General features: G+C 42.8%; 1 protein-coding gene across 4 annotated transcripts in view; it reads left to right on the forward strand.

Annotated features, from left to right (window-relative positions):
- Positions 1–25,390, forward strand: part of ZNF143 (zinc finger protein 143) — a 64,743-nt gene extending 39,353 nt beyond the window's left edge. For 3 of the 4 annotated variants that reach the window (XM_005291695.5, XM_042858862.2, XM_042858863.2), the window contains 6 exons: positions 5,606–5,785; positions 13,938–14,165; positions 15,734–15,882; positions 18,774–18,935; positions 20,047–20,190; positions 24,632–25,390. In XM_005291695.5, coding sequence (XP_005291752.1) covers positions 5,606–5,785; positions 13,938–14,165; positions 15,734–15,882; positions 18,774–18,935; positions 20,047–20,190; positions 24,632–24,715 — 947 coding nt within the window. In that variant the 3' untranslated portion in view covers positions 24,716–25,390. Of the gene's footprint in view, positions 1–5,605; positions 5,786–13,937; positions 14,166–15,733; positions 15,883–18,773; positions 18,936–20,046; positions 20,191–21,581; positions 21,853–24,631 lie in introns of all 4 variants that reach the window. The other variant, XR_508191.4, reaches the window with a different exon arrangement.
- Positions 25,391–27,211: the final 1,821 nt, after the last annotated feature.

Genomic DNA, 27,211 nt, shown 5'->3' on the forward strand with positions numbered 1-27,211 from the left:
GATCCACCCAGGCAGATGTGATTACAAGAACAGGACCAAAGACAGTAAAAATCAAAATAAAACTCTATTCAAACCTTCTCCCAGACTTGGCTTCTTCTAGGGGTCAGCCCACATTCTAAATCCTCTCTTTTTTTAATATAGGTGAAGTTACAAATCATCTCCCTCAGTAATTCAGCAGAACCAATTTAACTATTTTCCCAGCAGGACTAACACCTGCTGACAGAGTGGAGTGTTTCAGGCAAAGACTGCCAGCCTCTGACATATTTCAGTATACATTTATTTCTTTCCTTCCTGTAGTATTTAGGACACAGTTTTAGTTCTTAAATAGCAAATCATTATAAAAAAGAACACAATTTTTAAATGCTTTAATTATGATTGACTAAGGGAATGAATTGCTTTGTGCTACAGCTCTTCAAAATCAGCTTATGCTGCATGTAAAAGTTCACATATTAAAAGTTTAAATTAATTTTATGAAATAAAGTGAGCACTGTTGATTAATTTATTTCTATAAAATGCTGGTCTTCTCTGTGTCTTCCGTAATATTTGCACCTCATTGTGTCATCATGCATTTATACAGTCCTTAATAGTAGAAAAATTATATTCTTCAAGTATGTATCAGTGTGAATCCCACTGTATGTATTCATGCACCTGGTGTGTGAGAAAACAGAGTTTCTTTGAATAATAGTGTCTGTCGGGGGCCACTCATGCCCTCTGTGCCTCCTCATGCCCCCATATGAGGGCATAAAGGGCAGCGTGGCTCCCTCAGTTCCTTCTTACCACCCATAGCAAAAAGATGGAACCTGGCAGTGTCTGACCTGCGAATTTTAGCTTTGGCTAAACCTTCTTGAAGATTCTCTAAATATAATATCTAATATCTTCAGAAGTCTCCTGATTACCTTGATTTTTCAACTGCTGTGATAATTTAGGCCTCTCTTGACTAACAACTAGATTCCTCCCTCACCTCCCAAGCACTCCCTGTACAATACTTCTTAACATGGCAGTCTCAAAAACTGCAGGCTTTAAGCCGTGTCCATCCTGCTTAACTAATTTGACTAATTTCCTTAAAAGTAAGTGCCTCATCTGTCTAGGAGAGTCACACATAATGACATATGCTCAGTAGGCCTGTCATTCTCTGCTGGGATGCATAAGTCACAAGACATGAGGCTGAAACTCTGTCTTCTGGAACGATCCATGAAGGTCTCCTTGAACCTTGAGGAGATGAGCTCCAAGGTATCCTGCTAATGGACAAGCCAGTGTTTATCCAGCACCCTGTCTACCAGACAAGCTACACTGAATACCAATGCAGAGAAAATGGAGCCGAGAATGTGCCAGGCACTAGCACTAAAGCTGATCCCAATATCCCTTGCATTGAATTGGGCACTAACATCTCCATTGTCGACGTCTGACACAAGGGACCACTCTGAATCGGACACCAAAAGGGACTGCTCCAGGTAGAGCTTGGACGTAAAGACCGACATTGCAAATCCTTTGGAGGGAAATCCACCAGGCCCGCTTAGTTTCAAGGGCTAGAGAGGAGGAGTATCCTAAAGTGCAAAAGACCGTGCCAGCACTGATCTTGGCTCCAGTGGTGCAACCCTTGGTGTTAATGTGAAACACAGAATAAGCCTGGGGAGAACTGGAACAGTCATTGGTGCCAAAGCACCTGCTAGTGCCAGTACAGACTCTGGAACTGAGAGCACCACACGCTTCGGCAGCATCCCGAAGGAAATCTATTCCTCACCATCGGCAGAGCAAAAGTTCTCCCTATCTTCAAATAGAAAATCTTCTCCAGGGAGGTCACTGGTCAACACCATGGAAAGGTCTATCAGCTTTCCCTGCAGGCCTGCACCACCACTGATTCATAAGGAAGGGCACTGGACTAGCCAGCACCTGGTGAACAAATTGTACTTGTTATGCTGACAAGGCCTAAATAGGGTTACTGGGGCCCACCAGCCAGTCTTTGCCAAACTTGAGGAAGGGGTCACTCTACTTATCAGCATCTCTTGCCAGACCACATATGCCAAAATATCATGAGGAATCGGATCTGGGGGCAGAGCAATATCAACGCTCTGTATCACCACCAAAATACCAGTAGAGTTCAGGGGAAGAGGGTTCTATTCCTAGTATTTCCTCATTCCAAAGAAGAAAGGGGGTCTTCATGCTATTAAGGGGACTCTATGAATACATTTGTTGCCTCAGGCTCAACATAGTAGCAATTGCTTCCATCGCTCCATCTCTCTGAGCTCAAGACTGGCTCATAGGTCTGTACTTGCAGTATGCATACTTCCATATAGCTATTCATCTGCCCCCCAGAAGAATCTAAGATGCACAGTGAGGCCCAACCATTTAATCAGAGAGGATCCTACCCTTCAGATTCTTCTCTGCAGTAAGAGTCTTCACAAAATACTTTGCAGTAGTGGCAACACATTTAAGGAGGCAGGGAATCCATGTCTACCTGTACCTTGATGATTGGCTCATCAGAATCAGTTCCCAACAGGAGATTGCAACAGCTTTGGGATACATCCTTTCCCTGTTCTCTCAACTAAGAATCCTTGTGAAGAAATCCTCCCTTGAACCATGGGAGATGATAGAGTTTATAGGTGTTTTGATCAGTTCCACATCAGCCAGAGCCTGCCTACCAGAAGACCAATTCCAGTTTCTCCAGTGGGTGGCAAACACCCTAAAATTGAACCCCAAAATGGTGCACACATGAACTCTTTGGCCATAGGTTTGTGTGCATGTACATGACACTGTTTGCCAGACTTCACCTCCAGTCATTATAGCTGTGGCTGAGGTCCATGTACTCCCTGTCCAGACATCACATGAACAGGAGGGCCACTGTCCTGCCTCTGGTCCTACAAGAGATCCCTCGGTGCTAAGACCCAGTGAACATGTGGGAAGGGGTTCCCTTCTTTGTTCCTTCCCCAACTGACACTTGCCACACACATTGCAGGAACAGCCTGGGTGCCCATCTGAGCCATTTGCAGGTGCAAGGGACATGGTCTCGGTATGATGTAAATTTTGTATATGAATGTCCTGGAGCTGAGAGCTATCAGACTAGCCTGTAGAGCATTCCTGCCTGTTCTGCAGAACACCACAATGCAAATCCTGACTGACAACATGTCCACTATGCACTATATACATACCAAACAATGAGGTGCCTGATCATCCCATCTCTGCCAGGAAGCCATCTGACTCTGAATGTTGTGTCCCCCAACACAAGATTACCCAGCTTGCTATATACCTACCAAGGGTCAGCAATGATCTGGCAGACTTCTTAACCAGGCATGCAATGACCAGCCACAAATGGTCACTGTAGGATCTATCATGGAGCCATTATTCCATCAATGGGGGGACCCTGTGATAGACTGTTTTGGCACAAAAGACAACACCAAATGATCAAACTTCTGCTTAAGAGAAGGTGAGAGTCTTAGCTCATTACAGCTGTTTTTTCTTCCTTTTGGTGGTCTTGAGGGATGCTATATGCTTTTCCACTGATTCCCGTAATCCCCAGGATAAATATCCAAGATCAGGTGAGACAAATTTGCGGTCATCCTAATAGCCCCTGACTGGCTAAAGCAGTATTGGCTGTCAAACAAGATACAGATGTCCATGCAGTCTCCCCATTCCTCTGAGCCTGCCTGGACATCATATCTTAGAATCAAGATCAGAACTTGCACCCAGACCTGCAGTTGTTGCAATGATGGCTTGGATACTGGTTGGGTGAGCACTGCTGACAAGATACTGGTCCCTGAAGGTTAAGAAAATCCTCATCCAAAGCAGGAAATCTTCCACCAGGAAGATTTACTTCCTCCTAATGGAAAAGATTTTCCATCTGGGTATTCCAAAATAATATGGACCCAGTAGAGGTACAGATACCGAAGTTCCTTGACTATACACAGCTACTAAAAAAGCTGGACATTTTAACTCTTTCAAGGTCCACCTACCAGCAATATCAGTATGTACACCCTGGTACAGTTATAGTCTATCTTCTTGCATCCTATGGTATTGAAATTCCTTAAGGGCCTGCTTCATGTCTATCCTCCAGCTAGAGACCCTACTCCTTTGTGGCATCTCTGTCATCCTCCTGCAACTCACAGAACCTCCCTTTTAACCACTGTTGGATTACTCAGTACACCATGCAATCATGGTCTTTCTGGTGGCCATCACTTCAACCCCAGAGAGTCAGAGAGCCTCCAAGCCCTCATGGGTAGTGTGGCCTACACATCATTCTGTAGGGACAAGTTGGTGTTGAGACCACATCCCAAGTTTATCCTTAAGGTAGTCTGAATCCTTCACCTAAACCAATCAATTGCCTTGCCAGTCTTCTTCCTGAAGTCACACTCTGGATGTTGCCAGGGCTTTGATGTATTACCTTAAAAGACCAACACTTCCTATCTTCCCGCCTCTTTGTGGCCATTTCCAGCCCATTTAAGGGCCAAACCATCTGATCACAGAGAATCTCCAAATGGATCTCAAAGTGCATTTCCACTTGCTGTCAACTGGCTGGCAAGCCTCATTGACGCACACTCCACTAGGGCAGGGGTTCTCAACCTTTTTCTTTCTGAGCCCCCCCCAACATGCTATATAACTGGTTTTCTACATATAAAAACTAGGGCGGCATTAGGGGGTAGCAAGCAGGGCAATTGCCTGGGGGCCCCCCATGAAGCTACATTGCTCAGGCTTCAGCTTTAACCCTGGGTGGCGGGGCTCAGGGACTTCAGCCCCATGCAGTGGGACTTCAGCTTTCTGCCCTGGGCCCCAGCAAGTCTAATGCTGGCCCTGCTTGGAGGCCCCCCTGAAACCTGCTTGAGGCCCCCTTGGGGGCCGCGGACCCCTGGTTGAGAACTACTGCACTAGGGCATAGGCTGAATCTACCACCTGCTTCAGGAACATTCCAGTCTCTGAGATCTGTATGGCTGCAATGTGGAGTAACCCACTGGGTTGTTTTGTTAAACATTATTGCATTGACATAGCAGCCAGGGCAGATGCCAAGTTCAGGAGGCAGTGCTACAGTCATTGTTTGACTGATATAACTGGAATGCCTCATTCCCACCATCCAGAGAGGACACTGACAGTCTCTAAAAAGAATACCTACAGTAATTGTGGCTCTTTGAGATGTTGTTGTCCATGTGGATCCCATAACTTATCTTACATCCCTGGTTTTCAGAGTCCTCAGCAACATGGGCTTTGAATTGTGAGGGAACTGATAGAGGCTGATGGCTCTCCTGCCCTTTATGCCCTTGTATGGGAACATGAAGCAGCACAGGGTATATGCATTGTCCCAAAGGACACCGTTATTCAAAGAAATTCCAGCTCTGCATGCATAAGGCACATGTGAACCAACAGCGGGATCCACACTGATTAGTGTCTTGAAAAACCACAGTTACTGGAGGGGAAGTAACCATTCTTTTCTTGCACCAGATGATCTGTCTTGAAATGTTTTCTGTGTGAGGTTTTCCTTCACAGTAAGACTGGGCTAAAATCTGACATATGAGAAATCATTAATCAGGCACTTTAGAATCCTAAATTTAATCTAAATCCAGTTACTTATTTTTGTAGTGGTTTATAACTTTACCTATATACATTTCTATATTTGTTCCAGGTGAAAGACCATTCAAATGTCCCTTTGAAGGCTGTGGAAGGTCGTTCACAACATCCAATATTAGAAAAGTTCACATCAGGACACATACTGGTGAAAGACCCTATTACTGTACAGAACCAGGATGTGGGAGAGCATTTGCCAGTGCAACCAATTACAAGAACCATGTGAGAATACATACAGGTACGTGAGTGACATTTTGTTTGAAGAGCAATTTGCTTTTTTAGCTGCTGTGATTTTCTCCTTGGTGGACCGATTATTGCTACACATCAGAACTGGGATAGAAAGTTTCTTATAGTGATGTGTCATGGTTTTTGTTATTTTATTTAACCCTTTTCTCCCCTTTGACCACCCACAAATGGTCACTGTAGGGTCTATCATGGAGCCATTATTCCATCAATGGGGGACCCCTGTGATAGACTGGTTTGCCCCAGAAGACCACACCAAATGACCAAACTTCTGCTCAAGAGGAGGTGTGATTTTTCTCATCCTGCTCTCAATACAGTTGTATCTAGGTCCTAACCCAAAGCCATTTGAAGACAGTGGAAAGATTTCCATAGAATCATAGAATATCAAGGTTGGAAGAGACCTCAGGAAGCCATCTAGTCCAACCCCCTGCTCAAAGCAGGACCAATCCCCAACTAAATCATCCCAGCCAGGGCTTCCAAAGGGCTTTGGATCAAACCCTTAGTCCCTGAGGTTCGCCTTTATTGCTAAGTAATGTAAAGCACAAACTTCAGTCTGTTGTTGGCTGTTCCTGGAGTTTTTCTCTCTTGGACCACTCTCTCCCTGCTCTTATTTCCCCCTCCCTTGCGGAAAGAATCAACATCTGCTGCTGCTCTTCGAGAGATATCCCTGTTGGTGCATCCCTGCGCCTTCACTCAGGTTTTTACAGCAGTACTCGCATGGGCCATGCACGCGAGGTGCTTGCCTCACATAAGAAACATAAGAAAGGCCGTACCGGGTCAGACCAAAGGTCCATCTAGCCCAGTATCCTGTCTACTGACAGTGGCCAATGCCAGGTGCCCCAGAGGGAGTGAACCTAACAGGCAATGATCAAGTGATCTCTCTCCTGCCATCCATCTCCACCCTCTGACAGACAGAGGATAGGGACACCATTCCTTCCCCGTCCTGGCTAATAGCCATTAATGGACTTAACCACCATGAATTTATCCAGTTCTGTTTTAAACTCTGTTATAGTCCTAGCCTTCACAACCTCCTCAGGCAAGGAGTTCCACAAGTTGACTGTGCGCTGCGTGAAGAAGAACTTCCTTTTATTTGTTTTAAACCTGCTGCCTATTAATTTCATTTGATGATCCCTAGTTCTTGTATTATGGGAATAAGTAAATAACTTTTCCTTATTCACTTTCTCCACATCTCTCATGATTTTATATACCTCTATCGTATCCCCCCTTAGTCTCCTCTTTTCCAAGCTGAAGAGTCCTAGCCTCTTTAATCTCTCCTCATATGGGACCCGTTCCAAACCCTTAATCATTTTAGTTGCCCTTTTCTGAACCTTTTCTACTGCCAGCATATCTTTTTTGAGATGAGGAGACCACATCTGTATGCAGTATTCGAGATGAGGGCGTACCATCGATTTATATAAGGGCAATAATATATTCTCCGTCTTATTCTCTATCCCCTTTTCAATGATGCCTATCATCCTGTTTGCTTTTTTGACTGCCTCTGCACACTGCGTGGACATTTTCAGAGAACTATCCACGATGACTCCAAGATCTTTTTCCTGACTTGTTGTAGCTAAATTAGCCCCCATCATATTATATGTATAGTTGGGGTTATTTTTTCCAATGTGCATTACTTTACATTTATCCACATTAAATTTCATTTGCCATTTTGTTGCCCAATCACTTAGTTTTGTGAGATCTTTTTGAAGTTCTTCACAGTCTGCTTTGGTCTTAACTATCTTGAGCAGTTTAGTATCATCTGCAAACTTTGCCACCTCACTGTTTACCTCTTTCTCACGCACCAACTGTGCCTCAATACTGTGCATGCGGCCCAGGCTCCTCAGTTCCTTCTCTACCGTCCGCGGCCTGAGACTGAGCTCAGCAGTCTCACTCAATTATTTTTCACTTAAGATAGTTGTTTATGCAGTTTACCTAGTTTTTTTAGTCAGACAAGTTTCATTTCTCCCTTCATCTCCAAAAAAAAAAAAAAAATTCCTTCCCAGTTTTTGCAGTCAGTTAGTTAGACAGTTTATACCAGAGGTGGGCAAACTATGGCTCGCGGGCCGGATCCGGCCCCTCAGGGCTTTGGATCCGGCCCCTCAGGGCTTTGGATCCGGCACCGCTCTCAGAAGCGGCCGGCACCACTTCCCTGCGGCCCCCGGGTGGGGGGGCAGAGGGCTCCGTGCGTTCCCCTTGCCTCCAAGCACTGCCCCCCACAGCTCCCATTGGCCAGGAACCAGGGCCGGCTCCAAGGTTTTTGCCATTCCAAGCAGTTCCCCCACCCCCAAAAGCCGCAATTGCAATCTGTGGCACTTATGCTGCAACTCTACCGCCGCAGCTTCATTCTTCGGCGGCAATTCGGCAGCAGGTCCTTCAAGCCGAGAGGCACCCGCCGCCGAAGAGCCGGATGTGCCGCCCCCTTCCATGTGCCACCCCAAGCACCAGCTTGCTACGCTGGTGCCTGGAGCCGGCCCTGCCGGGAACGGGGAACAGCGGCCAATGGGAGCTTCGGGGGAGGTTCCTGGAGATGCGGCAAAGGCAGCGTACGCGGAGCCCTCTGCCCCCTCTCTCCCAGGGGCCGCAGCGCTTCCTGGAGCGGCGCGGGGCCGGGGACAGGGCAGGCATGCAGGGAGCCTGCCCTGGCCCCGGTGCGCACCACTGCCATCCCGGCGCTGCTTTAGGTAAGCTGCACTGGGCTGGAGCCAGAACCCCTCCTGCACCCCGCCCCCCAACTCCCTGCCCTAAGCCCCCTGCCTGCACCTTGCACCCCTCCTGCATCCCAACCCCCTGCCCTGAGCTTCTTGCTGCACCCCTGTGCATCAACCCCCTGCCCTGAGCCCCCTGCCGCACCCTGCACCCCAACCCCCTGCCCTGAGCCCCCTCCTGCAGTCCGCACCCCTCCTGCACCTCTGCCCACTTCCCTGAGCCCCTTCATACACCCCGCACCCCTCCTCTGCCCCAATCCCTTGCCCTGAGCCCCTTCCTGCACATCGCACCCCAACCCCCTGCCCCGACCCTACATACAATTTCCCCACCCAGATGTGGCCCTCGGCCCAAAAAGTTTGCCCACCCCTGGTTTATACTATAACTGGCTCACTATGTTTTAAGAGATGCACTACATGCAGAGAGGCCATCCCTATCTCTGATGGTCATTGTCAGTGTGTTCTCTGTTTGGGGGAGACCCACATCCCCCAAAAATGTGCCCACTTAAGTAAACTGAAGACTAGGGCATGAAAGGATAGAGCCCTGAAGCTCAAGTTAATTCTAATGAAGTCCCTCAGACCTGCCTCTGACCCAGATCAGGAGTCCTACTCGAGATACAGCCCTCCTAAGTCCACTAAGGACAAGAAAACAAAAAAAATGGCCAGCTTCATCACCTCACAGAGACCAGCGGGCATCCAAACGGTCTCCGGCCAGGTCTGTTTCGTCAGTGCTCACCACTCCACGGTTCAGCGCATACGATGCTCTGGGGACCTCCAGCACCGTCTGTACCCCAGCTGCTGCACCACTCCGGTGCCGAGGCTATGGGCTTAAAGTTGCCTGCCTCTTCTAATATGGCACCACACCGCTATAGTGCAAAGGACTCGGTGCCAACTCAGCTGAGCCTGCTCGTGCCACGCACAAGGACGGTTGCAGTCCCAGCACCGACACCTCAACCACCTATTACTCCGCATACGGCGCCGCACCAATCAGCACTGGCCGACACTGCGGCACTGCTGGTGCACCCAGCGCAATATATTCCAGCTCCTTCTACCTCTGCACTACAATTTATTCATTCCCGCAATTTGCTAATTTCGCCAACTCCAGATTCCCCACTGCTTGGTACCGATCTCTCACTGGAAAAGTCGGCGCGGCACCGACAGCTGTCCCCTGTACCCTCTCACTTTTCTAGTGATAAGGACGATGAAGTGGAGGGAGTTTTTTCACCACACAATTCCTCTCTCCTTCACACTTCTGCTAGCATGGGACCAAGGAGACGGAGGCCCTCATATTCCAGGGACTTACCACCCTGGTATGGACACCTGTGGATGGGACCACCCATGCCCTTCCCCGGACAATGGCATTACTGGAACTCATGGGTGTCCTACAGCAGGCACCACAGTAGCCAGCACAGCCCACGCAAAGGCAACACTAGATCTCCTCCTGTACCTGTGCACGCTTCGGCGACGGATGGACAGGAGCAACCGGCAATGGTGCACGCAGACGAGGAAGCACCTGAATCCTCTCCAAATAATACTAATTCGTTCACCTCACTGGACAAGGCTATTATGCCCCTCCCCCGCCCCCCACAACAGCAGATGATTTTACTCATTTTCAGGACCTCTTCAAAAGAATGGCTAATGAGCTCAAGATCATTCTAGAGGAGGTATTGGAGACTCAGCATGAGCTGATCAACCTCCTCTAAGATCGCCCTACCCATTAATGGAGCCATTATGGACCTGTCAAGAATATCGGGCAAACCCCAGCCACCATACCCCCTACCTGCAAAAGAGCAGACCGGAAATACTATGTCCCCTCCAGGGACTCAGAATTCCTTTTCATGCACTCAGCACCAAATTCACTGGTAGTAGAAACAGCCAACCAATTGAACAAACAGCAGCATTTCCTGTCCACTCTCTCTGACAAGGACAGCAAAAGAATGGACCTACGCGGCAGCAAAGTTTATGCATCATATACGCTACAATTTAGAGTCGCAAACTACGCGGCCCTACTGGGCAAATATGATCACAGAAATTACGGGAAACTCATGGATTTTATTAATGATATGATGAGCTCAGCAGATCTTTTCCCGTAGATCACGAATGGGAGATAAACGATACAACATATTCAAAATATGGGGCTACCCGCGACTGGATTTTTTTGCAACGGTAACCAACAATAATGCCCGAAATTCTGTTCCAGAGCGGGCCTAGGAAAGCACTCAATGGGAGACACATTCATCATCAAATGGAACGACAGTTTCCTATACGCATTCCCCCTGATACCAGTTCTTCATAGGGTATTGCAAAAAAGGTGAGCGGAGAGGGCCAGGGTCATACTAATAACCCCTACGTGGCCCAGACAGGCATGGTACCTATTTTTAAAGAGGATGTCAGTTTGCCTGCCGATTCCACTTCCTCCCCCCCTTCCGAACCTTTTATCACAATGCATGGGTCAACTACACCACTCCAGTGTAACAATGCTGTGCCTCAAAGCATGGCTCCTCAATGGCTCTCTAATGAGGAACTAGACTGCTCTTAACATGTACAAAGAGTACTATTACATAGGTGGTACATGTGGATTTTGTTCTGCTATCTCCATAAATGGACTAGGTTTATTCACTGGTGCTCCGCCAAGTAAACCGCTCCTGCTTCTGCCCCTCTTTCACTAATGCTAGACTATCTGGGCTCTCGTTTAGCTCCATAAAGGTACATCTAATGGCAATTATGGCGGTTCACAATAAGACCGGCGCCACTACTCACTTTGCCCACCCCATCACAACGCGGTTCCTCAAGGGCCTCCAGACGCTATACCTGGACATTAGACCACCCACTCAACCCTGGGACCTGCACTTGGTCCTCATATCTGTGATGCACCATTCATTTGAGCCGCTTGCAACATGCTGCCTCCTACATCTATCCATGAAAACTGCATTTTTAGTTGCCATTACATCTGCCAGATGTATAGGAGAACTTGTAGCGCTTATGTTTGAACCACTGTACACTATATTTTTTAAGGACAAAGTGACGCTCCGAACACATCCTAAATTTCTCCCAAAGGTGCATTCCTCCTTCCACCTCAATGAATCTATCACTGTACCAGTCTTCTTTCCTAAACCGCATGCGAACGCTTTTGAATCAGCAGTGCACGCACTCGACGTGCGCAGAGCATTGTCCTTTTATTTCGATAGGACTAAGCCATTTAGGGCTTCCCCTAAACTTTTCATTTCAATCGCAGAACGATCCAGAGGCAAATCCATCTCTACCCAGAGAATATCCAATTAGATAGCAGACTGCATCCGCCTGTGCTACCAACTAAAGAAGATAAACCTCCAGCTTCTGTTAGAGCACACTCCACCAGATCTGTGTCAACGTCTTGGCATTCTTACGTAACGTTCCCCTCTCGGATATTTGCAAAGCCGCCACCTGGGCTTCAGAGCATACCTTTGCTTAACATTATGCTCTTACTCAGGGTCCCCTGATCGACATTCAAATGGGCTGAGGTGTGCTGTCTACAGTTTTCATATCAGATCCGAAGTCCCTACTTCCTTAAGAGATGCTGCTTTTCAGTCACCTGGAGTGGAGCACCCACAGAGACATCTCTCGAAGAAGAGGAGGTTACTCACCTGTGCAGTAACTGACGTTGTTCAAGATGAGTGTCCCTGGGTGCTCCACTACCCACCCTCCTCCTCTCTACTTTGAAGCGGTCTCCATTGTAGAGAAGGAACTGAGGAGCCCGGGCTGCGCATGCTATTGAGAGACAGTCGGCGCATGAGGTAGGCACCGCCAGGGCCAGTGCAAGGAAGTTTCGCACCCTAGGCGAAACTTCCACCTTGCGCCCGCCCCGCTCCCTCCCCCCCACCCTGAGACGCCCCCACCATGGCAGCTCCCCCAACGCCGGGGAGCCGTGCAGCAGCTCCCCACCCCAGCTCACCTCTGCTCCGCCTCCTCCCCGAGCACGCTGCCCCTGCTCTAATTCTCCTTCCCTCCCAGGCTTGTGGCACCGAAGAGCTGATTGGCGCGAGAAGTGGAGCAGCAACGGCGTGCTCGGGGAGGGGGCGTAGCAGAGGTGAACTGGGGTGGGGAGCCCTGCGGCAGCTCCCCCCCCCCGTCCTGAAGCACACCCCCGCCCACAGCAGCTCCCCACCCCTCCAGCCCGGGGAGCTGTGCAGCAGCTCCCCACCCCAGCTCACCTCTGCTCCGCCTCCTCCCCGAGCATGCCGCCCCTGCTCTAATTCTCCTCTCCTCGCAGGCTTGCAGCGCCAAACAGCTGATTGGTGCCGCAAGCCTGGGAGGTGGGAGAAGTGGAGTGGCCACTGCGCTGGGAGAGGGAGTCTGAGCCGCACATGTCAGCGCGCCGCCAGCAGCCCAGCCTGGGAATGCTGTAAAAAAAAAAAAATTGGAGGCACCGTTTTTTGGTGCCCCCAAATCTTGGCGCCCTGGGCAACCGCCTACTTTGCCGTATTGGTAGCACCGGCCCTGGCACCGCGCATGTGCGGGACCGTGTGAGTACTGCTGTAAAAAACTCCCAGCAAAGGCGCAGGGGCGCACCAACACCTGGAGTGGAGCACTCATCTCGAAGAACGTCAGTTATTGCACAGGTGAATAACCTCCTCTTCTGGACCTAACAGGATCCACCTGGTCTAACTGCTAGGCTGAATTAGCAGAAGTAACACTGCATCCATGTGCAGGGTCCTACAGACCTGTAGCCATGATTTTTTGTATCCTCCTCTTTTTCATTGTTAGCAGGGATGAATAAATCTCCTGGAGTTGAAGATTTTGTATACCTCTTGAACTGATTTTTGGGTTTGAGTGTGTGTTATATTGATTTTAAGTGAAGAATGTCACTTCTATTTAGCTTTAATCATTTTTATATATATATAAATCCCATAAAATTCCTATAGAGCTAAAGAGACTGAGGTTTGGGACTCTAACTTACCAGACCAAATAACACATTTCATCTTTGAAGGAGGATAAGTGCAGAACTTTGTATGAAGTCAGAGGGGCAGCTAATGTAAAGAGTTAGGGCAGAATTGTGAATACTGTGGCAAAGTGAGGGCTATATTGGCATCTTGCCAGGAGCTTGGAGAGCCACGTGCTATTTTCAGATAGTGGAGCAGATTGCAGCTTCTCTCATCTTTAGTATGAATATCTGGCACATGAAAATTAGGAGATCCAGCATGCATGGTCCTTCTTGATCTGAATAGTCTCCTCAGACAGCACGGTAGGGCCAGCCTATTGTAGCAGCACATCGGTATTAAAGAGGACAGCCATGCATTGCATTGTGGCCATTGCTGCGTTAGGAAAGGAAGTTGGAGAACGCATGACTGATCTGGGTGGTAGTAAAACTGTGTCATTAAATGTCTGTGTAAGTGGCAGGATATTTATTGTCAGGGTTTTCCTGCATATCCTGGTTATAATTTTCTTCATCCCTTTTGTCTTTCCCTGTAGGTGAGAAGCCCTATGTCTGCACAGTTCCTGGCTGTGACAAACGTTTCACAGAATATTCCAGTTTATACAAACATCATGTTGTACATACTCATTCCAAACCATACAACTGCAATCACTGTGGGAAAACATACAAGCAGATTTCCACACTTGCTATGCACAAGCGGACAGCGCACAACGACACAGAGCCAATTGAAGAAGAGCAGGAAGCTTTCTTTGAGCCGCCTCCAGGTTTGTGTTTGGTATTCCCAGTCTCTGATCTTCCTCCCATAGTAGCAAAATAAAAGATTGCATCCAGCACACACTTATGACTATCAGTATTCCACAGAGTCAGGGGAATTAAAAGACAGGTGTGATATTTTCTTCAGTAATACTTTGCACTAACTAGCACCTTTTATCTGAGAGTACTAAAGTGCTTTACAAACACTAAGTAAACCTCAAAATAGCCGTGTGAGGCACAATAGGTAGATATTACTATATCCATCTTCTAGATGAGTAATCAGGCACTGAGAGAGTAAGTGACTTGGTCATAAAACAAGTCAGTGGCAAAGCTGAGAATAAAACAGAGAAACAGCCTTCCTGTGCTCTAACCACTAGATCACACCGTCTATGAATATCATATTGAAGCAGGCCCGAAAATAGACAAAATGTTTATATTACATCCTAAAGGATTCTTCTAAGTATATAAAACACCATGCGTGAGAGTCTGTGCTCTGATCTTAAAGGCGCAGTCCTGGAGAAGGGAGGGAAAAAAGTGGCTTCACACTATCTTTGCACCCTCCTGATTTTGAGCTACTTCTGGAACCAAAGTGGCCTTTACAACAGCCTTTCTGGGCTGCCCTGGGGGTAGTGGGGCTGTTGAGAATGCCCACAGTGCTATGCTCTATGGATCTGCCCCCAGCACAGCCCATACAAGATGTCCATTTACTGTTGGCAAGCAGTTTTTCTGTATGTAGGAGCACTATGTAGAAAACGGTCTTTATGGTACTTTAGAGACTAAATCCAGTCAGAGTAAAAAGTCAGACTGATTGCAGTATGAAAAAATGCATTTTCTTATTGCAAGAAAACAAGCATTTTTTACATTCTTATTTTAGCTGGTGTTGGGGTTGGATATAGGGTAGATGTAAATAAGTGATCTATCCTGACTGGAAAAGCAATTTTACTATTTGTATATGGGAGACTGCAGTGAAACCCCTCTTAAGTAAATTGCCGCATTCTGATTGCTACTTACAAAGCAAAGATTAGAATGGAAGATTTCTATTTGCCAAGGTTAAACATTTATTAAGATAATATACTGTTCTATCAGTCCTCACACAATGATGCCACTCTACTCCTCTGCGGTTCAGTGTGTTCGTTAATGAATAATTCTTTTAATGAGCTGCTGATTGTGATTACATCAAACCTTAGTATGTAAAAGTTAATGTTTAATTAAATGAATCACAGTATTGTTTGTCACCCTTTTTAATATTATCTTTGCTTATAAACTATGTAAATATGCCTTGAATACCAAAATGTCTATTTTCTTTTCAATGCACAGGATTTATATGCATTATTCTCCATTTAAAAAATATGTCCCAGACTTAGTAAAACAGTCATTTGGGGCATTTTTATTTGATTTCAATAGCAGTTTCCATTTCCTTCTCTCTCTCTCTCTCTCTCTCTCGTCCCCTCCCCTCTTTACAACCCAAAATTTAAAACTTTTTATCCAGAAAGTTGCTTTTTTCTTTTTAGCTTTACTCTTATTACCATTAGTATTTGCAGTATGTAACATATCCTTCTGCCTTCCTTTTATGAAATAGGTCAAGGTGAAGATGTCCTAAAAGGCTCCCAGATAACCTATGTCACAGGTGTAGATGGGGAGGATGTCGTTTCCGCACAAGTTGCTACAGTTACTCAGTCAGGGCTTGGTCAACAAGTTGCATTAATTTCCCAGGATGGGACCCAGCATGTAAGTATTCACCATGGTAAAGAATTTGCTAACAGGAAGATATTCAGAATTAAAGCTATTATTTATCTTCAGATATTCCATTATGCCTACTTACGTTAGAGTTAAAATCCCTGAATAATGGATGTTTGTATGTATTAGGGCCAGGTTTCACATCTGGGTCAGAATAAAAATAAGTTTAAGAATGGGCTTCCTCTGGAATACATAGGTTAGGCCTTTGTTTGTTCTGAGCAGAGTATGAATACAAAGCCTTTTTGGCCTTCACAACATCCCATAGCAACAAATTCCACAGGTTGAATGTGCGTTGTTTGAAGAAGTGCTTCCTTACATCTGTTTTAAACCTGCTGTCTATTATTTGCACCAGGTGACCGTTAGTTTCTGTGTTCTGTGAAGGGGTAAAAAAATCATTTCCCTATTCACTTTCTCCATACCATTCAAGATTTTATAGACCTCTATCATATCCACTCTTAGTCATCTCTTTTCCTAAGGTGAATAGTCCCAGTCTTTTTAATCTCTCCTCATATGGAAGCTGTTCCATACCCCAATCATTTTTGTTGTTCCTTTTCCAATTCTAATATATCCTTTTCGAGATGGGGCAACCAGAGCTGCACAAAGTATTCAAGGTTTGGGTGTCTCATGGATTTATATAGTAGCATTATGATATTTTCTCTCTTCTTATCTATCCCCTTCCTAATGGTTCCTAACACTCTGTTCTCTTTTTTGACTGCCACTGCATGTTGAGCAGATGTCTTCGGAGAACTATCCATTAATTTAAAAAAAATAATTAATGGAGATATCCCATCTCCTAGAACTGGTAGAGACCTTGAAAGGTCATCGAGTCCAGCCCCCTGCCTTCACTAGCAGGACCAAGTACTGATTTTGCCCCAGATCCCCAAGTGGCCCCCTCAAGACTTGAACTCACAATCCTGGGTTTAGCAGGCCAATGCTCAAACCACTGAGCTATCCCTCCCCTCCACAGTGACCCCAAGATCTCTTTCTTGCGTGGTAACAGCTAATTTAGAACCCATCATTTTGTATGTATAGTTGGGATTACGTTTTCTAGTGTGCAATACTTTGCATTTATCAACATTCTATTTCATCTGCCATTTTGTTGCCCAATCACCCTGTTCAGTGAGATCTCTTTGCAATTCTTCTCAGTCAGCTTTGGACTTAACTACCTTGAATAACTTTGTATCATCTGGAAATTTTGCCATCTCACTGTTCATCCCTTTTTCCAGATCATTTATGAATCTGTTGAACAGCTCAGGTCCCAGTACAGATCTTTGGGGATCCCACTATTTACCTCTCTCTCTCCATTGTGAAAACTGACCATTTATTCCTATCCTTTGTTTCCTGTCTTTTAACCAGTTACTGGGGATCTTTCCTCTTATACCAGGACTGCTTACTTTGTTTAAGAGCCTTTGGTGAGAGACCTTATCAAAGGCTTTCTGAAAGTCCAAGTATACTATATTGACCAGATCACTCTTATCCACATGCTTGTTGACTCCCTCAAACAATTCTAATAGACTTGTGAGGCACAGTTTCGCTTTACAAAAGCTGTATTGACTCTTCCCCAACGTGTTGTGTTTATCTATATGTCTGATAATTCTGTTCTTTACTATAGTTTGAACCAAGTTGCCTGGTACTGAAATTAGGCTCACTGGCCTGTAATTGCCAGGATCGTCTCTGGAGCCCAAAGGCAGGGCCAGCTCCAGCCCAGCAAGCAGGTGCTTGGGGCAGCCAAGGGGAAGGGGCAGCACATCGGGCTGGTCGGCGGCAATTCGGTGGCGGGTCCTTCTTGGAGGGAAGCATCTGCAGCCGAATTCCCGCCAAAGAAGAAAGCGGCGTGGTGGAGCTGCTGTTGGAGCACTGCCAATCGCGATTGCGATCGCGGCTTTTTTTTTTTCCCCCGCCTCTTGGGCGGCAAAAACCCTGGAGCCAGTCCTGCCCAAAGGTGAATGAGTGTGGCAGCCTTAACACAGAAATTCTTTGCACTTGTTCTTATACCTCAACTTGACTTTCGTTTTTGGATTTCTTTTCTGTTTGGTAATGCATATTAGACTGAAAACATAAAATAAATACTTATGTCTTTGAATTCTTAAGAAAAATTACAATGATATTTTATCAGCATGTTCTAAGCCAAATGAAAATGCAGGTGTGTTTGACACTTCTGTTAAGACAAAACAAATGTAAAATGGCATGTTGAGTTCACATCTCCAACACTTTTAGTGAAACTTTTAGTTATACTGTTCCTCATGCAAGACACTTCTATGGACAGTCTAAATGTCTGATGTTAATTTGGACATGATCTAATTAAAACAGAACTACTAAGCAGTTCTCTGACTGAAAGAGGATACATGCTGCTGTTACCTATCAGTTTAGTTTTATTTCTGTAAACGTGCGTTATGAATTAGGAAACGTCTGAAAGATTGTGGGATAATGGATTCCAACCAGTAAAAGAGCTGGGATGGTGACTCTTTTTGTCCAAGACGGCTTGTGGAAGAAAAGTGGTTTGGAGGAAATGCAGGAACAAGCAAAGCAGGAAGAGTGGTGGTGGCTTTTAGAGTCTATAGCCAGTTTAGCTTAAATGTGATGACTGGATAAAGTAAATTCTTCAATGCTACTGAGAATCGACTGTCTTCTCAAGGATAGTTCTGGCTTGTTGTTCATTGACAACGAAATTGTGCTACCAAATGGCAGAAGCATATTTTTAAAAACTGTTGTATTTTAAGTTTGTGTTGTCTTTATTTAAACTCTTATTTGGAAACATTTACAAATCTTGGATTGTTGTCTGAAAAACACATTGCCATATGACCCAAAGTTAAAACTCATTTAAGATTCAATCAGCAATTAAAATAAACTTGTTTTAATTCAAAAATTACATTGTGTTTCAGGTCAACATCTCTCAGGCTGACATGCAGGCCATTGGAAATACTATTACTATGGTAACACAAGATGGCACCACCATCACAGTCCCTGCCCATGATGCAGTCATTTCTTCTGCAGGAACACATTCTGTTGCAATGGTAACTGCAGAGGGCACTGAAGGACAGCAGGTAAAATATTTTTCTGCATACCTGTGTCTTTTTTTCTAAGATATTTTTAAATATATACACAAAGACACTTGAAGTATTATCTGCTTCACACAAACATATCTGATTAGAGCAAAGCTTTCCATACATGACTATATCATTCCTCTCATAATAACATGTTAATGCATTGTTCTCCACTGCCTTACATGAAAGGATCTCAGAGTTATATACATTAATTAGTTGAACCTCAAAACAACCTGTGAATAGTGATGAGAGAACCAATTTACAGATGGGTAAAATAAGGCACAGAAAGGTTGTGACATGCCCAAGTCATACTGCAAACCCATGACAAAGCTGGGAATAGAATCCAGAACTAGTCCTGGCTCTTAGTCTCCTGCAAATCCCATTAAGGGACAACATTTCCTTAAGCAGAGTAAAAAAGTACTTGGTTTTTGGCAAATTTTGCTGTACTTTTTTGCCTTTAATCTGCAAAACATTAGATTTTTTTTTTTCAGAAAGATGTATAGAAATTTAGTTATGAAATTCCCTAATCCCTGTTTTTCAGAATGTATTCAAATGTTGTAAAACGATCCCCTATTATATCTGTTTTAAAGGTGTGCTTGCAAATGAGAATATTTATTAATTATTATAGAATTAGGGATCTAATAATCACAAATTAAGCAAATATACTAAACCTATGTGCAAATAATGCAGTCTTCTCTATTTAAATTTTGAAAATATAAAAGCATTTGAGCTTTTCTGTGGTATCTTATTAGGTTGCCAAAGGAGAGATTTAAATTTAAATGTGAATTCAGTCTTGTATTTCTCAGGACTGAAAGAGGTAACATCTGATGATTAGCTCATAGCATCTCCCTTAATTCTGAGTTTTGCTCCTTGAGGATATTAATCTTTTCAGAGGTCACGACAGATAAGATTGAAGAAGAGCATGAACATGATGATGGTGGTGTTGGTTTATAAAAAAGTTGATCATATTTGTCTGTCTCTTAGATTGCTTTGCTGAATCAAGTTAGAATAGTGAATTGTCCTACGTAGGCCCTGAAGTTAACATTCAACTGAGATTATTGAAACAGATTTTAAATATCAGTTAGTTTTGATTTTTTCTTTTGCCTTAAAGGTTGCTATAGTGGCTCAAGATTTAGCATTCCATAGTGCCCCATCAGAAATGGGACATCAGCAACATGGGCATCACTTAGTGACTACAGAAACCAGGCCTGTTACATTGTTGGCTACATCCAATGGAACGCAAATTGCAGTGCAGGTAAGATAATCATTTTTATTTAGTGTGTGCCCTTTGTCCAATGGTCTCTGGGCACCTAATGAAATAACTAATAAACTTCTCTCCCCACCCCCACCCTCCCCCCCCAAAAAAATAAAAATAAAGGGCAGTCTGGCCCAATACTTAAATAAATAAATAAAAAATTTATTTTATATATACTAGCGTGGATGCAGAAATAACAAACATCCTTATTTCCTTCTTTCAGACATAAAAGTAGCACCCATCAAATTGTAAAATTAATTAAAAATACTGAAGCATATTGAGCCATACCTGGAAAAGTGCCATATTTATACATTTTCATGTATATTGATAGAGTATTCCAGAGGCACAGGCCTTCAGTGAGAAGCCCTGCCATCCATCCTTCAAGATTATATTTTGGGATGGTCAGAAATTCCAAACTCCCTAATTTACATTGCCAGGACTAGATAAAGGGATTGAAATGATTCCCCTGGCAGACTGATTCTATGTTATTTATGGCTTGAAATACCAATAGTGAAACTGCTAATTGAAATCAGTATCTAGATTTGTGCAGGACTGACATCTCCAGAAATCGTATCTTCTGTTTTATGCACGTAACAAGTATAGTTTGGGTAGCAGCAGAGTCAGAAGGAAATAAGGGTGTTTGTTATTACAGCAATAAGTATCACAAATAGATGAGGTAAAAGGAAGAGAATGTACCTGGAAATTAAGATTAATATTGGTAAAAAATATTTTAGTAATTAGTAATGCATGGAAAGGAAATACTGAATAAGCCTGTCTTGATTGTTAAGTGGTCATCTTCTGCCAATTGCTCACCTGATGACTTTACCTTACACGTAAATGCCATTTTCATTGTCAGTTTCATGTAGAATATATTTTGTGATATTTACCTGAGTGTACCAGTGGGATGCTTTGGGGGATCACCCAGACAAATAATGGGTTGTGTCACTGCCTGCCTTTAATACTGGGTGCTTCTGTGCTGTTCAGCTTTGGCTCAGAGCCCTGACATCAGCAGCCTGCTCACAGCACAATGGCCTCAGCCTGGCTTCCACCAGCCTGGTTACTCCAACAGCCTTTCCAGTCCCAAGTCTCTCCAAAACCATCCTCCTTGTAGTGTCCAGAGCATCACTGGTCCCTCACAGAAGTTATTATGGTCATTGCCTCCAAAGAGACTGAACACACACACCAGTCTGGTAGTTTGGCTGAGGATTTTACCCTTCAGTTTAATATACAGCACTGAGATGGTTTCATAATAAACAAGAACAAGTTTATTAACAAAAAACAGATATTTAAGTGATAGTAAGTAAGAATAGAAGGCACAGAGATGGTTACAAGTAAAACAAAACAAAACATGCTTTGTAGTGACTAAAACTTTTAAATCTCTGTTTAAGCAGGTTCCTCATCTAGAGTCAGTTCCCAGACACTTCATCCCCCTTGGTTGAAGGATTCAACTTTCTCAGATTACAAGAGCACTGGCCCTTTGTCTCTGTCCTATGATGGATCACGAAATGGCTTTTTGCTTCTGCTTATATCTTCCCAAAGTTCATTGATCTTGTTTCAAGAGGCAGGAAGGCGTCCTGGTGGCGCAGCCACAATCCCCTGTCGTGATTGTTAAGTGGTCATCTTCTGCCAGTTGCTCACCTGATGACTTTGTTTACCTTACACGTAAATGCCTTTTTCATTGTCTTTGATCTCACCTTGGTTAATTTACATTGGAGACATTGTCAAGCTGGGCGAAACAATGTTCCTTTGTCTAAGATGGGCTGGGCTCAGGCACTACCTACCAAACACATTTTAGGAACAAATTTCTATCACACGTCTATAATTCTTTATACACTGCCAGTATGTACATCACACAATAATATTGAGGACCAGCATGTGACCAATTTGCATATGACATCATCTTACATGGTAACTTTTAGATACAGATTATGACAACAGTGAGTTGGGGGCAATGAGTGTGTCAGGCCTGATAAGAGCTATGGTATGGTGTGCCCTCTGCCAATTGGTATTTAAGAGGCTCCTTGGGTCACAATCAGTAACTCTTCAGAAGTGTTTTGACCATTCAAAACTATACATATTTGATAAAACTAACAGAGAGATTAAAAGCTTCCAAACTCAGAAGGTGACACACCCATGAAAACTATATTCTGTGTTCTCAAATGCATACATCTTTCAAAGAGCTCTTATTACAGGTTATTTCCTTTAATTCCCATTGGAGGTCTGAATATAAGAGTATATCATTGTCACTTTGGTTCATGAGAAAAGGAACACAATTTGAAATGGTAATGAATTACAGAGCCTTTCAGTTCTAAGACATTGGTTCTAATTTTGCCTAAATTGGTATTGATTAAAATTGGGTACTATGTGAGGGAATTGAATGGTCTCTCTGAAATTAGTTATACAAATAACAAAAAGCAATAGAGTAATAAGCCCATCTTGGCACCCTCAGCAGAGCATCCAGTGATTGAATGGGCAAGGAAAACAAATGGCCCTTTCACTCACAGAAGTTATCACTCTGGGTCAGAATTGAAGTACACTGGCAAATCAGTCCAGGAAAGCCTGTTTAATTAATACTAGACTTACATTTCCAGTAATACTAGTTAGACCGAACTAGTTTAAATTTAAGGTATAACAACCCCCCCAAAAAGGAATATAAAATAGGATTTGCATGTCTAAATTCCCACAAACCGGGCTGAAAATGTATCCCCATAAAATATGTCTCATATGCTGTAAATTAGTTTTGAAAAATTACTCTTAAATACTTAATGGAGAATAATAATACTATGATCTCCTAAATTTTGTTAGTTTTCCTATATCTAGAACTGGCAGGGCATATGGAAAGCAGGATTAACTGAACACTTCCATACTTGAAAATGTATTATTCCTTTCTACACAGAAACTTGAAACAATGCCCAGTCTTACAGATTTCCTTAACTGCTTATCAAGAACATGAAAGTGCATAAGCAGCCAGCCAGTGTCTCTTAGCAACATAGTCTAGCAGATATTCTAAACTACCAGTATTTGGGATACAGTGAAAATCACTCTCAGTGCCATGTTTACTGGCTGGAATAAATATTCTGAATTTGCAATATTCAAAAGTTAATTAGGATTCAGGAGTGTGTACATTTTTCAGCTCCTGCCAGGTAACAAATTGACCATGTGCTGACAGAGAAAAAGAAAATTGATCACATTGTGAGGCAAAAGTGTCAGGTTTGCAGGCTTCTAATAATATTTATTTACTGGCCTTTTTATAGGCAAATCCATTTATTTCTTTTGTTGTATCATGTTCTTTCTGAACATCTTACTTTCACTAATTTCATAGCCTTTATCAGTAGTACATAATTTCTGACAGTCTTTAGATGCAGAGGAAAATCTATATTAATAAAAGTTTCAAATATATATCAAAATAGCAAAGGTAGAAAATTCTATAGTTACCACTTAAGAACAATTCCTCCACCATCCCTCTATGCTAATAAATGTGTTCCATTGATTTCTAAATATTAATGAGGCCAGTAGAATGATACACATTCAGGGTGAAATCCTAGTCCTGTTGGAGTCAACGGCAAAGCTCTCATTGACTGCAGTATGGCCAGAATTTCTCACCTGGTGACGATAAAAACCACATTTACTTGGACTAGGGAACTATCCTCTGAGATCTAGTCATCTGTCATGTAGTCTGTTTTGTCTCTTCACTTTGTCTTCACCCTCTCTGCAACTTGGTAATGGCTAATGGTCAGGTTAGTACAATTTAAAGATTACTTTTTCAGCCCTGAGTTCACTGATATAGAATACTTTGAGAACCATTTCCAACAACAAAAAATCAGAGTTTGATGGAATGGCTTCTAACAGTGATACGAAGGTCCTGTAGCTGCTGCCACAAGAGTCTTCTTTTTTTAAACTGCTGCAGTGTTGAGCACTGTCATCACTATTTTCCAACTTTTTGATTCCATCAGCTTGAATTTTGCCACTTGTATATATTAAAAAAAATATGCCATTGTTCCCAAAGTCTTGTTTATATGCTGAAAACTTAAAGAAAAGTGGTATCATACATTTTGGCTTGTGAGTATTAATAGGTCATTATTTAGCACCTGCCTTGCTTGCTGAAAACCTTATCTTAGCAGTTTCTTTTAATATCTGCCAAGTTGAAAGATTATCTCTAATGCATGTGGTGAAATTTGTTTGCAGTGCACCAAGACTCTGAAGGCCATTCAGCAAACTGAGCTTAATTCCTCTGGTGTATTTTCATTTTGATAACTGATTAGATAACTGCTAGTACATATTATTCAGAAAAATTTGACAATACTGGCTATCACAATTACTGCAGAAAGGAGGATTGACTGGTATAAATTTTGCATTTCCCCCTTTCTCTCATAAGAAAACAGTGATCTATCTTATGCAATGTTTTTGATCAATTTATGTTTTTCACATACCATTGTTTCAGCTTGGAGAGCAGCAGTCTTTGGAAGAAGCCATCAGAATAGCCTCCAGAATACAACAGGGTGAAACACCAGGGATTGATGATTAACTTCTAATACTGCTACAAGAACAATAGAGCAAATGATATTTTATTTTCAATCAACAAAGGTCCATGCCAGCTGCAATCCATAAAAACTTTGATGTTTTCCTGCTCATTCATACTCTGTACACATTTTATGCAAGAGCGAAGAACATTTTAAAACGCGCATAACTTTTGTGTACCTGACCCGTGGAATAGACCAGCACAATCTTCTCAACCCATTGTGTATCCAGGAATATGAAATTAGGATTACATAATAAATTTCCTCATTATCCTTTCGTCAGATTTCAACCAGTCTACAAAAAAGCAAAAGCTGATGTAGAAGTATTGGAATGAATTTTTAATATAATGTGCAAAATAATGAAGGCATTATTGAAGATTTCAAATGTTTAAAATATTATACCAAAATCATTTCAGGAACCCTTACAGGTAATAAAGAAAGTAAAGCATTTTAATTGTCTCCCATAAATAGAAGAATCTTGGAGTTGAGCCTACTGTAAATCTTTGCATTTTGATTTGCATTTCATACAGATTTGAAGATTCTTCTTATTTAGATTCCCTGCCCAGCTCATTCATTGTACATACAGACTGTTAATGCTGGAAGTGCTAATTATATTATCTTAAAAATGGATTATGTACAAAAGAGAAACTTTGGTTGTTCAATATTAAAGGAAGTAAATCTAATTATTCTGTTTCTTTACATATTTTACTTAATCTTAAAATGTTATCTTCAAATTATGATGCAATAAAGGATAACAAGTTTATATTATCTAGATAGGATGATACTGTGGTGTGAAGTACTGTTTTACTTTTTAATGAGACTGAAGTGCAAATTATTTATTTACTGCTTTGTATAAATTGTTCCAAAGTGAGTTTATCATGAATTTTATTTTGTGGTATATTAATTTTGACCAGCAGCTACCATAGTGTATTAAACATTTAGTATACATTTTTCATTTAAAAAAATTCTGAGACACTACAAGAGTGATTATGATGGCAGGTTAGCTAACACATTCTACCAAAAAGGTAAACTTTGACCATAATAAAACATTTTTTAATTTTAAAACATTATAATATAGAGACAAGCATTTACAGTCTGATTGTTCAAAGGTGCTGAGCACCTGCAGCTCCTCTTGATTTACATGGGATTTATGGATGCTCAGAACTTCAGAAAATCAGGCCAGAAGTCACTAGAAATAGGTTTAATTCCTGGTATTGTAAGTACACCACTATTCATCATACATCATTCTGTAAAGAGGAGTCATTGTAGTTGCATGTGGAAAGAGATACTAAAAGGAACCTTTAAACTTTTTATATACCAAAAAGTGCCTTTAATTTAGTCTGGTTAGTAGACTTGCTAAAAAAGAACCTTTGTCTTAAGATAAGAATTTATGCTTGTTTTAGATTAATATTCTCTTCAAAGAGCCGGTCATATGAGGTTCTAAGAGCCCTCAACTCTCATCTCATAGAAGGCAGTCAACACTTGCAGGATAAAGCTGTAAAGGAATAGTCAGTCCCTAGTAAGTATTGTGACAAAAAAGTAACATAACAATCTTGTGCCTCATTATTCACTCTGGCATTTGACCTCAAAGAACCCAGGTGCAAATAGTCAAATCAGTGATTAATTAATGTTGTTCTGGGTTACTGATTCTAAACTGGTTGTATCTTTTCAGGTTGCTCATACATATGACCAAAACCACTTGTAATGAACAAGTACTGTAATATGGAGTAGGTTTGGGAATACAAGAATATTCTCAAGTATCAGAGGGGTAGCCGTGTTAGTCTGAATCTGTAAATCTGTTGCTTTTTAAAGAATATTCTCATTGATCTAGCATATCCTTGAGATTAGGGCAAAATTCTCAAAAGTGCCTATTGACTTTTAATGGGATTTAGGCACCTAAATCACTGAGCTGCTTTTGAAAATGTTATCCCCAGTCTTCCCTTAGTGTGCTGTGTAACTCCTATTATCACACAGAAGTAAATATTATCTGGCATGGAGGGATAAACTGCCTGCCAGTTAGGCTAGTTTCTCACAAGCATTTAAAATTTGTCCCTTTATACAAAAATTAAAATATGGCATTTGGCATAAACTCCCAGAGATTTTGTTGTTTTTAATCTTCATTGTTAACATCTTTTTGAAGAAGTAAGAGGACTGGGGCAGGAATAGCTTCAGCTCTATTTTCTGTACATTATCTACAAACCAAATTTGATTACTGCTTTCCTATTTCTACTATTCAGGCTGTTGCACAGCCTCTTAATCTATCACTATTCAGAAGGCTGTTTAAAGTATTATCCCTTAAGAAATCTCTCTTATATGTCATAGGAAGTATCTTCATAGCTTTTATGAAACTTGAAAGTTCTTAGGTGTGCTTTAGTATTGTTTGTTACCAGTTATTAAAAAAAAAAAATCTCAGTTCAGTGTACAGAATAAAGTGGAGATGGAAAGAGGTAGGCTACCTATACAAGTTAGAGAGAGAAGGAGAAATGGTGTTTACATACATTTTA

The sequence above is a fragment of the Chrysemys picta genome, chromosome 4, assembly GCF_011386835.1.
Source record: "Chrysemys picta bellii isolate R12L10 chromosome 4, ASM1138683v2, whole genome shotgun sequence".
NCBI lineage: Eukaryota > Metazoa > Chordata > Testudines > Emydidae > Chrysemys > Chrysemys picta.